Consider the following 12,060-nt stretch of genomic DNA (forward strand, 5'->3'; position numbering starts at 1 on the left):
CCAAAGGACACTACATTATCACGACATGACGCACTGATTTCCGTGTTTTGAATCAAATATGGCGGCCGAACAAGAAGCCGCGTTGCGAATGACTCAAGCTGTTGAAACGGCGTTAAATCCGTCAACAGCGCAGAAACAGAGGATAGAAGCTTATGAGGTATAGATTTTTCAAAGGTATTTTCATATTGAGAACGAGTAAATACTAATCTAAAAGAAAAAGAAAGCAGTATTTCCCCACCTCTTTAATTTAATAATAAGTGTCGCTTGCGCATAACTAGAGCCCCATAAGGTGATATAATCAGGTGGTTTCAGTTTGTAGTCTCGGACATTGGTTTGCACATCAGATTTTAATCCTGTATAGTTTATCAGCTCTGTCAGTAGTGACAATTAGCGAGATTTCCCTCGAGAATCGTTGGCAAAAACTGGTCCATTTCGTTTTCTAACTTTCGTCAATGTTTTTTGTACAAACAAAAGCAGGTCATTAGAAATCTTTTGTTAATGATCACCAATATGGCAACGGCAGTGTCACATGAAAACCAAGAAATAATTTATTACAAAAAATGCTAAGCTTGATGCTTGTTCTTTTGTGTGTTATGCAGTTCATCGAGCAGTTCAAAGCCAGCTCTCCATTATGTGTTGCTGTGGGGCTATTGATGCACGATCGTCAAAACTCTGCTGTGGTACGCCATACCGGACTTCAGCTGTTGGAGCACGCTGTCAAGTAATGTGGATTCTGAGGATTGTTTTCTTTCTAGATAATTATTTAACATGCTAAAACCAAGCTCGGCATCTAAATTCTCATCATCATCATCATCTTTATTATGTTGGTATTTAAGCTGATGATTTAGGCTTCACATCAACTGTTAAACCAACAGAAAAGCAAACATATAAAAGACCCAACACGAAATGAAATCCAAGCCTATCTAATGTAAGAATCTTATTATTTCCAGACATACTCTTTAATTATCTTGGAAAGAATTCAGTTTAAGATCTACATGTCTCTTTAATAATTGAGCTCAAGGACTCTACTGTAAAATATTTCCTGTAAATTTATGAGCCATACTGTGCAAAAATTATCAAAACGAAATGAAGATCCATGTTTCACTGACAGTAATAGGTCATGACCGAGAAAATGAGATTAAGAAGATGTTTACTATGTATGTACATGCAATAGATGGATTCCGCTGATGTGTTTGCATCCTGGTTGCCAGGTGATGATTCATTTGGGAGGTAAAATTGTTCTGTTTGTTAATACAAAAACATGCAATCAGTTGCATGTGGCAAGTTGCACAATTTGGTAACCCCTAAATGAATCATCACATGGTCTGAATTGGGTGGCAACAAGGATATAAACACCTTAGCCAAATCCATCTGTTGAACACTATGGAGAAAGAAAATTTGTTTACAGGAAGAGCATGTTCATGTAAGCTTGACCAATCCCAGCATGTGTGCCATCTGAGAGATATTAATAACTACAAACCCCACTAGTCTATTTGAGAGACAATAATTGGCTTGCCTTTTATACCTGAAAGGATTTTTCATATAGAATGCATACAGCAAGTACAATGTAGACACTACAGTGTGTCATCAGTTTTTGAGGCGCCAGTAGGCGCATAAGGCCGTATGCACTGTATGTACCGTAGTTTAATTCAAATATTTATAAATTCACCAAAAGTTATTGAAGTGTTGATAAGATTTTTGAGACTTGAATGTTTTTATAACATAATATCTCTGTTATATAATAACAGGTTCAACTGGAACTCAATGAGCAGTGATGATCAAGCAAGATTGAAGGGAATCTCTCTTCACCTGCTTGCACAGGTACAGACTTCGAGAAATTAATTAAAGCCATTAGATTGTACCTTCATCATGATTTTTCATGTATACTTAAGGATGACTAGATGTGCTCGTTAGTTCTCCTCTCCTTTTTCGTTGTGTAGGGACACAACTAACAATATGCAAAGTGCTGGAATTCGTAGAAACATTTTTTACATGTAACTGGTTTGGAAATCAAATTTGAACCATAATTGATCAATGTCAATGACAATGTCAATTGCTTTGTGCAGGGAAGTGGCTCTTTGCCAGATGAACCTCTACACATCAAAGAAGCATTATCACGACTGATTGTTGAGATAACCAAGAGGGAATGGCCACAGAAATGGGGATCACTTCTTCCAGACCTTAATAGTATCTGTGCATTAGGGGTAAGCTGAGTTTTACTTACAAACTTAAGGCCTTGTGGTCATGTGGTTAACTTTTCTCATGAATCCTAAATTGTACTTGTTTCGCTGACCTTGTGACCTAAAGAAATGAGGACTCCGGGAACAAGAATGGAGTTCTGATGGTCAGCACTCTATGCTGTCAAGTTGTATACGTAGACCTGTGTTTAATACTCACTCTCATTAGCATTTAATTTTAGTTACAGTTGTAATGACGGCTTTGTACGTTTTATATCTATTCTTTGTCAGGATGTTCAAACTGAAGTGGTTCTAATGATTCTACTTCGACTTGCGGAAGATGTGATCTCAATGGACAGCAACCTGCAACCGACCAGGAAGAAACAGATCACACAGGAGTTACACACACATATGGACGGATTGTTTACCTTCTTTATCGAGACACTTCAGAAGAATACTGCAAAGTTTAGAACTCTAAAGGTGGTCCGACTGCATAATTGCTTCATTTATTAAACTTTGGTGATATTTTAGCAATACATTCAGTTAAACTCAAATATCCATAGCGATATTCTTCTATGCATTACTCCTGAACTGTACAACATGATTGTATGACTTTCTGACTAACTGTATGACTGACCACTTGACGATCTGACAAGTGAAATGGATCCCTTGTTTTGATGTGTGATTTTTTTTTAGAACAACCTTGTCGATATTTTAACTGCCAATTATTTATTCCCAACTTGATTTGATCACTGTTTGAATTTTTGTTATGCAATGTTTATCCACAGAGTGAGATACAAAGCGGAGATGTTAGCTGTCAAGCTCAGGTTAGTAATATGTTTTCTTAATTTTTGTTGTTGGGAAAAAAATAAGACTGTTAATAATGGACAACTGCAAGGGCTTACTGTATATCAAGTCACATGTACATGTAGTCAACCATTCTTCTCCTCAATACAAGAATTTCACAGGTTGCAAGAAAAACTTTCAATTTTCATTTCCATCTTTAATTTGTTCTCAGCCGTGAGAAGTTAACACTTTGGTAACGGAATACATGTACAGTGTATATGATTTTTGAAACATAATAGTCGTAAATTAGGCATGGCTTAAAAGCTCTGTCTAATATTTGAGTATTCTCCCTTCTTCCAGGCAGCAGTTCATCAGCGTCTAGCTGAGCAGACACTGTTAACACTGACTGGATACTTAGACTGGGTAAAGTTTGGAGTGCTGTATGTTCAGGATTGCATCATTCTACAGATGCTGTGCTTGTTACTAGAGGAAGATGCACTAAAAATACCAAGTTGTGAATGTCTTCTCATTATTGTTAGTAGAAAGGTAATTGAAATCAAAGTTATTTTCAGCCACATTTACGTAACAATTTTCATATAACACACTTAGGGCTCAAAAAAGGGTTGTCTGGTCATCCAGGACAAGTACATGTAGATTTTCCTGCTGGACGAGTAACTTTTCATTTTTACTTGCCTGAGGGGCAAGGGCCCAGGCAAGTCATCTGCCAATTATTAAGTATTTAAAAGAAGTAAACCAAGACTTGCCTAGGGCAAGCCAAACAAATCACTATTGAGTAATGAACTTTATATTATTGAGCTTTGAATCTATTTTACATACCTTAAAAATCTGCTAAATGTCTGCAGACTGCCATATTTACCCACATACATGTACCTGTGTAATACAGGCCTGTGTACACACACCCCAATAATTTTGAGGTTAATTCTTGTTATGAACCATGTGATAGGTCTACTGTAAATGCATCATGTGACTGAACATGCCCTAGCTAAATCTGGTAAATAACTGTCAGTGATATCCCCCAATTGTAAAAAGACCCTGCATGTTTCAAAAAATATTTGAAAGATGATAAACACAAGTAGCCTCCTTTTGACTATAAAAAATTATGTTCAGATATTTGTCCTTCAACATTATCTGTTACTTGAAGCTCACAGTTTTCCTTGAGCTTCATTTTCAGAAAACTGTTCACTTCTCAGAACAGGTAATGCCCACGCACTAATATCTTTGGAGCACATTTTCATGCCAAATGGAAGCAATTTTTTGTTTATATATGAATTTGCTTTTATTATTGAAAAACTACTAACAGCGTACACAGGGTATAGTACCTCTTGAAACTTTAATTTGTTCCAGGGAAAACATGAGCAGAGGACACCAATGTTGAAGCTCTTTAGTGAGGATGCCATGAGCGTTATGCTGTCCGCTGCCCAGTAAGTATGAAATAAGTAACCCAGTTAGTGAAGATACACATATAATTAAATTTTTCCAGCTCTGCTGTTGCTGTGTTGCAGTGCCATTACTTTGCTGCATCTTTTCCTGTGTATAATTTTGCAATATGTTTGTCACCTTGTGCCTTGATGAGTTTTTGTTTTGTCAATTTAGTAGGCCAATTTCAATACACAAAGGCTTAGGGAAACAAAACAAAAGAAACTGTATATTTATAAATTCATGTGTTATCCTGAACGTGATTTCTTTTGTGTTAGTCCCATAAGCCTTGGCACCTGTTAGGATCTTAAAGTATTGTTAAAAATTGTTATGACTTCTTTTTCTCTCTCTCTGTTATTTTATTAAATTAATATTACCAGTCAATCAATCAATCAATCAATCAATCAACCAACCAACCAACCAACCAATCTACTCTTATATCTAATTTTGTGCAGCAATTTTTCTTTGTGTACTCCATTGCTATAAGGTTGTGCGTGGTCCTTCTCAAGATAATAGGGGTGGTGAATGGGTATTGCGAGACTTTGTGAGTAGGCAAGACTTTCTTTGCGAGCCCAAGACATTTTTACTTCTTCATATGTGAGACCGAGAGGCATTTTAAATACAAGCTCAAGATGTTCAGGTTCTAAGACATTCAGACATCATCTATAAAAAAATAAAAACAAATTGTTACTTTGAGACTTTCTTATATCCTTGCAAAAAAAAATTGAGACTGCAAGATGCACATAACCACTAAAAAATGAGACAGCGAGACCCATGGTTTTTGAGGGACAATTTGCTACCCCTAGATATGGTGGGTGTAATCATGAAGAATGGTTTGAAACTGTTGTAAAAAACAAATTGGAGATGTATTAAAAGTATTGTCTTTTCTGTTGTCCTCCAGGAAATCTATTACAGCTGAATTTGATGAGAAGCAGTATCTTTTTCTGAAAAGGCTATGTCAAGTGCTTGTCAATCTAGGGGAAGTACAGCTATATTATTTATGGGTAAGAAGAGGAAAAGTTTGGAATCATTTTTTTCCTCAATATTAATATTTAAGATGATTTCTGCTGAACATATGAGCAATATATAATGGCAAAAATAAAGTTTCTAAAAACCCTCAAAGCATGGTTGTAGTAATTTGAATACAGTTAAGAAGAACTTATTGAGACTTAAGCTCTCAAGCTGACCCCATGAGAGAAAACTGTTATCCATATTTTAATTCAAATGGACATTTCAAATCAGTTCAAAACAGCAGGCTTATGAGGTTTCACATTAACTTTCTCGAGAATGCTTGAGAATATAATCACAGGGTCCCTCAGAGAAATGAATTAAAGTGACAGAGATATTTCAAATAGTAATTATTCAAACATTACCATGCCATGAGTATATTTTTAGTAATTTTTGTGCTTACCTGTATTGCTTGAATTTTGAGTGAATTCATCGTGATATTTAGTCAGCTGTGGTACATAATTAAAATGTTGTCTAAAATTGAATGATAAGCTGAAATAAATTAATGTTGATGATGATGATGATGATGAATAAATCTCTACACCTTTAAATGTAGTTTCTGATACATGTATTTATTATTAATTATTCTTCTCAAGCACTTTTCTGTTTGTTTAGAATGCTGACAAGCCTAAAGAAAGACCTCCAAACTTCAGACAGTATTTAGAAGCACTGATAGCATTCTCAAAGCATGAAAGCTTGGTATCTTAGTTAGGTTTTTCCTTCTTTGCACTGAGTGACCAAGGGTATAGCTACATATGCATAAAGCACAGACACAATTGTATTCTCTATAGATCATGCGATCATTAATACATGTAAAAGAATTAAGGATGACGTGGAAGTGGCTGAGAATGATTATTAATAAATAAATCAGAGTCTGAATTGCATAGTCCAGGTTTAACCAAAGCCGTGGTCATTGTCTTAACAAGATCTCCACCTTGACCAGGTTCTTTCGGTGCTGTTACACTAGGTTCCCATTGTTTGAGGTTTTAGAGTTCCATGTCTCCTTATTACAAGGTGTTCTACAAGCTATGTGCTAACACAAAGGAGATTATTTGCAGATATTAGTTATAAGAGAGATATGCTAGGACAGGGTGCAAAGAAAAAAAATCTTTGGGCTGAAAATCATTCACACTAGTCCCACCCCACCCCCCCCCCCCAAAAAAAATTGTCTCTTTGTCTCTGTAATATTAATTTCTTCAAAAGATTTTCCCGAGATACTATTTCATAATCCCTTCCCAAGTGACAGATAGAATTCAGTAGCCCATCTAGAAAATCCACCAGCCCCTGGCTATCAGACAGGACTTTCTTTACACACTGTAGGAGTGACATCAGTAATAATTACCCTGATCAATAAAATTTTAGAGTTGTTACAGTAGTGATTTTCTTTTGTTGTTATTTCCAGACTCTGCCACACTTGACAAATGGACTCTGGCTTTCATTGCTGAGAAATCCTGTTATCGCTATTGATGAAACATTTCAGGAAATATTTCCATCTCTTTTGGAGATAGCCAAAGCTAAACTTTACAAGGTACAAGTATTTGAGTGTGTGTATAATCAGTTACTGCATCATATCATTGCTTTCAAACAGACTGAATGAATGAATTGATTCATAACTTATTTGTGAGCAAGGTGTTGCATGCTACAGGGTGTTTGACACCACAGTGACAAAATTTCAAGAAATATGTACAGAATGTAATGATCATGTAAGGTAGAAGATAAAGTCTGCATATGAGCAAAGGGGCCGAACAGGCCGGAGCTTGTCCTGGTGTCTGTAGCATGAAAAGACTAGGAGTATTTGTACTTCCAACTGGATGGCATGCTAGTCCATCACAAGGTTACTCGCAGCATTATCTTTGCCAGTACCCATTTGTACACCTGAGTAGAGAATTAGGCACTGTGGGAGTAAAGTGCCCAAGAACACAACATAATGACCCCGGCCATGGCTCAAACCCAGACCACTTGATCCAAAGATGAGCGCACTAACCATGAGGTCACCATGCCTCCCACATGTGAGAGCGTGTACTAACAAGTAATCAACTAACTAAAGATAGTGAGGTGGCCATAATACAGCAGAGGGTGATTTCATTTTCATGAGACATGATATGTCACATAATTTTATTCCTATTCTTGTTAGGTTGGTGATCCAGAAGAGGAGGATTCACCAGGAAGTGTTTTTAACCGAGAAGACTTCAACAGTGAGAGAGAATTCACTTCTGTTAATGGCCGTAAGTGTTAAGAAAAAAATGTAGTTGAAAATGTCCTTGTGTTAAATGTAACTGGTAAAAGGTAGTTGTAAGGAAGAGCAAAGTCTACTCACAAAACAAGTCATACAACAGCCATGGATAGCATGTGGAAGGCATGGTGACCTCATGGTTAATGTGCCTGACTCAGGATCGAGTGGTCTGGGTTCGAACCCATGGGACATTGCGTTGTGTTCTTGGTTATGACATGTTACTCTCACAGTGCCTCTCTCCACCCAGGAGTATAAATTGGTGCTGGCGGGAGGGGGGGGGGGGGTAGTCCTGTGATAGACAAGTTTTCCTGAACAGTGTTTCTTAAACCAGGCTATCTCTATCTAGAGTCCTGAGTGCTTTCAACCATCAATTTGTTCACTGTGCTTCCACAAGGAATCCAAAGACTTAAGAATGCATAAAGGTCTATATTTTCATAGGACTTAATTTTTGCTCTCTTCATGAGCATGCTATGCTCTTTGAGCAAATGGCAAGCATTAATGTCATGCTCTTTGAACAAAATGTTGAGCATAAAATTAATGTGACAGTCATGCTTTTTGAGCAAATGTTGAACATAAAATTAATATTATTAAAATAAAAAAAGGTGATTCCTCAATTGAGATAAAGTTTCTCATTCTGTTATAATCATGAGTCAGCCTGTATACAGTATATCTATAAACAATGAAACATTCTTCCTGCAGATATCATATATCAAAAACCACTTAACAGTGCACTGACCTTACCTGTATAATATTATGCTCAGGAACTAACTTAAGACAAGAGGTGTCTGCCTGTAGAGGTGTTTGATAATTGAGGTAGGCCTGAGAAGTATATAAAAGCCATCTTAATGTCCTATTTCAGAGGTGCGAGGGGAAACCATGGACATCATTCGTCAAATAACAATGATACATCCTGTTGATACTTTCCTGTATGGAGCCGACTGGTTGTTACAGCGGGCCACACAAACCCCAGCAGCTGATGTGCAACGTATGTTACTTTGTAATAAAATTTATCTGTGATGTATTAAGTACAATAATTTTGTACACCTAGAAGTCAGTGATAAAAATGTTTTAAGCCTTTATTTGTACTGTCATTAGATACTCTACAATGGGTTTCCTAACAACACAAGGGTAATGAGGAATAATAATAATAATAATAATAATAATAATAATAATAATAATAAATAAATATTTATATAGCGCCTATCCATGCCTGCTCTAGGCGCTGTACAATTCGCCAAAATGATGAGGAAAGTGTACATGTTAAATTATATTCCTAAACAGTGTTGGAAATTGGCTTGCACCTTAAGTTTTCAAATGTTCTTAACAGACTGCATGTAGTATCTAAATGTAAAATTTATCTCATTTATTGAAAAACAAATGCAATCCAATGGTAAAATGAAATTGTTTGATTATCATAGTGAACTTAGTCAAGTGCTAAAGAGAGTTGAGTTCCCTCAAAAAAATTAAAAGCCACATGTACCAGCCTATAGGCTTTGGGAAAGGGTGCAGAAGGCTTTTTAAGTAGCAATCTGGTGGCAAGGGAGGCTCATTATTAAAACTTTGCTGATCTAAGGATATAATACCAGTATAACCTTAGTAGTGGTAAGACATGTAACTCCAGGTCCCTCCTGTTACCATGGCTCTGAATTTGTTAACATGATACAAACCCCCACTCCCCCCCTCCAAAAAAAAAAAAAAAAAAAAAAAACTAACCAGAAAAAGCGTGGCTGTTTCCAGGGCAGATTTTATTCCCTCTTGATGTACAACGACAAGATTTTTGCTCCCGTACAAAAACTCATGCTTGTAAGTATCATCTATAAAAGCTTGTAACACAAGTATGCACTGCAGACCTATATTTTTTTCAGTCAGTGCAGCTGAAACAGAGAAGATGATACATGAGTGGGATGGGCTTACTCGCTACTTGGATTCAGTGATGTCCAGATTTTTTAAAGTGGATAATTACGAGGTTAGTTAAAGGGAAATGAAGTGCTGCAAACTTGAAAGGTGCTAAGATTTACTTTGCAAGGTCAATGGCCCATTTACCCAGCCCGTTTTATGAAGCTCGAATAGGCGTACAAGTTTTTGTAGAGCGTTACACCTCTATACGTTTATCACTGATCACTCTCTAGCATGTACATATACAAATACATTTGTACAAAACATGTGTATTTGTGATGGTTTAATTTCTAACTTATGTGATGATGTTGAAAAGGTTTGTCTTGTCTTGTTCACTTGTCACACATAGGAGATCATTCAAGGCCAGGTGACATTTCGAGAATTACCCGTGGCATTTGTTGAACTGGTCAGGAAATGCATCCAGTCAACTTTAGCAGTTGACTCAAAGGTAGGAGCAAGCACTGTGTTTAGACTAGTTGCAAGCCTTTCCCTTTAACTCTTGTCTGTTTGGGTACGTTATTTAGAAAAAATTTCGGATGTTTAAGCTTGGACTCTTTGTATCTCAGACACTTTGCTGAAACATAGCTAAGAAACGTAAATTCATGGCTATAAAATCCATTTAGAATGAAACAACATCTGTGAAAATGTTAGCTTTACTGCACCCTCAAGGTTTTACAGATACACCGACAAAAAAAGAAAAAAATTGATATATATTTATTACTTTTTATTACTGATATTGACTTTTTTCTATAAAAATAGTCAAAATCAAGATTTGGTGACTATCAAGCCATTACGTATCTCATTTAGAGTTCGCTCTATGAAGGAAACTAGCAGCTCTGGAGCTATTTAAAAGTTTCATACTGTACTGTAAATATTTCGGACACTTATAAAAATTTGGACGCTTAAAAATTTTGGACTTTTTAATTTTTTCAGACACTTTTTTTGTCTGAAATTAAAATCGTGTGAAATTTTTTGCAAGTAATATACAGTGTCTATTTGTTGACATAGTCAGCTCTGGATTACAAGACCAGCTTCTCAACCACTCTGTCTTGCTGCCTCCTTTTACATTTCATGGTCAAAGGTCATTGAAAATAATTTTTCAACAGGTCCCCGATGTGTTGTCTAGTGTGGCTGATGCTACTCAAGCCCTCTATCCTTTCCTTACATACAACAAAGACTTGGTGATGGATGTCCTTAAAAAGGTAACTAACTTAATGCAAATTCACCCCCAAAATTTCTGCTTACAATAATTATTTCTATATACTGTCAATCAGTCAGGTGAGGAGAAAATTGAAAAGATCAACTAAGGGACATGAGTATGTTATCTTGATGAACCTTTAACTTCTCAACATTAACAAAAAATCCAGTCAGAGTGTTCAGTTAGGACTAGTAATTTTGAAGTTGGGATGGACGGTTTTGGGTAAATATGTGACTTTCTTAAAAAGCGCCCTACAAATACTGTGGCTCAGCACTTCAAACCTATTCTTTTTTTGTTATTGTAGAAACAATCTCGACTGGTAGTGATTCTCAAAGGGCCCTGTGTGTCAGACAGCATAGCATGCAGAAATGTTTGCCAAGTTAACCAAATAATATTAATAATTTAATCTATTTTTGTTCTATGCTTTGTTGATCACAAATCATTTACTCTTTTTCTTGTGTAGATGTTTCAAGTGATTCTGTTTAATACAACTGGTGATCCAAAGGTATGCACAATGATTAATAAAAGTCGGCTATGTGGGTTGTTGATCAAGCATGTGGCAAGATGGCAGAATTTTTTACCAATAACTAATAAGTAATAATTTTTTGTGTGTGTTTATCCACCAAGACGTAGCCAAGGACCATGAACACATGCAAAAAAGAATTTAAGGTTAATTTCCAGCCACCTGGTTGCATTAGTTAGTTAAGGTTTATGGGCGAATCTTTACTTTGTGCAGAGAAGGCTTCATGTTAGACACAAATTGGCTACAAACATTTACACGTAAAGGGCTTCTGGAACTTAGTAATGGGTGAAATGTGTGGGTCTTTGGGTGTAATATTCAAGGAGAAATTGGCGTTCAAAAACTGCAAAATTTCTAGATGGCAAAAGCACTAAATAAATGAGCTCATACATTCTTTGTAAAATTTTGAGTTTTTAAACCCATTTTGGGCTCAAATTCCTCGGGACAGTTAATTGTGCTGTGCACCTTCAATATTCAGAACTAATGTTTTTGTAGCTCCATCAGAAACTGTATTGCTTATGCTAATAAGGTAAATATTTTAGACAAAGGTTCTTCCATTATGTGGTATAAAGACCACCATTTTTTGCAGGACACAGTGGACACTCCTAAGCAGGAAAGAAGATAGCTGCATCTTTCCTGCTCAGGTGGCCAATCACTGTTAAGTATCTAGTGACCATGTGTTAATTATTTTTTTCTATAGGGTCCCTGGAGTCCTGATGTTCTCCACGCCCGTCGGCATGCATGTGCTGCAGTCATAAAAATTTGCAAAGGTTTTGGAGAGCTACTTGTGGTAAGACTTGGCTTA

General features: G+C 36.4%; 1 protein-coding gene across 3 annotated transcripts in view; it reads left to right on the forward strand.

Moving 5' to 3' along the window:
• Positions 1-18: 18 nt before the first annotated feature.
• Positions 19-12,060, forward strand: part of LOC110052655 (exportin-5-like) — a 32,933-nt gene continuing 20,891 nt past the window's right edge. The window contains exons 1-18 of one of the 3 annotated variants that reach the window (XM_089292010.1): positions 19-157; positions 600-721; positions 1,749-1,821; positions 2,067-2,204; positions 2,469-2,657; positions 2,966-3,004; positions 3,324-3,509; positions 4,329-4,405; positions 5,302-5,404; positions 6,024-6,107; positions 6,811-6,936; positions 7,543-7,633; positions 8,501-8,626; positions 9,507-9,607; positions 9,887-9,985; positions 10,644-10,739; positions 11,199-11,240; positions 11,956-12,045. In XM_089292010.1, coding sequence (XP_089148136.1) covers positions 59-157; positions 600-721; positions 1,749-1,821; positions 2,067-2,204; positions 2,469-2,657; positions 2,966-3,004; positions 3,324-3,509; positions 4,329-4,405; positions 5,302-5,404; positions 6,024-6,107; positions 6,811-6,936; positions 7,543-7,633; positions 8,501-8,626; positions 9,507-9,607; positions 9,887-9,985; positions 10,644-10,739; positions 11,199-11,240; positions 11,956-12,045 — 1,881 coding nt within the window. In that variant the 5' untranslated portion in view covers positions 19-58. Of the gene's footprint in view, positions 175-599; positions 722-1,748; positions 1,822-2,066; positions 2,205-2,468; positions 2,658-2,965; positions 3,005-3,323; positions 3,510-4,328; positions 4,406-5,301; positions 5,405-6,023; positions 6,108-6,810; positions 6,937-7,542; positions 7,634-8,500; positions 8,627-9,506; positions 9,608-9,886; positions 9,986-10,643; positions 10,740-11,198; positions 11,241-11,955; positions 12,046-12,060 lie in introns of all 3 variants that reach the window. The other 2 variants (XM_089292009.1, XM_089292011.1) reach the window with 2 other exon arrangements.

The sequence above is a fragment of the Orbicella faveolata genome, unplaced genomic scaffold (assembly GCF_042242905.1).
Source record: "Orbicella faveolata isolate gen_17 unplaced genomic scaffold, um_ofav_v1 contig_24, whole genome shotgun sequence".
Lineage (NCBI taxonomy): Eukaryota > Metazoa > Cnidaria > Anthozoa > Scleractinia > Merulinidae > Orbicella > Orbicella faveolata.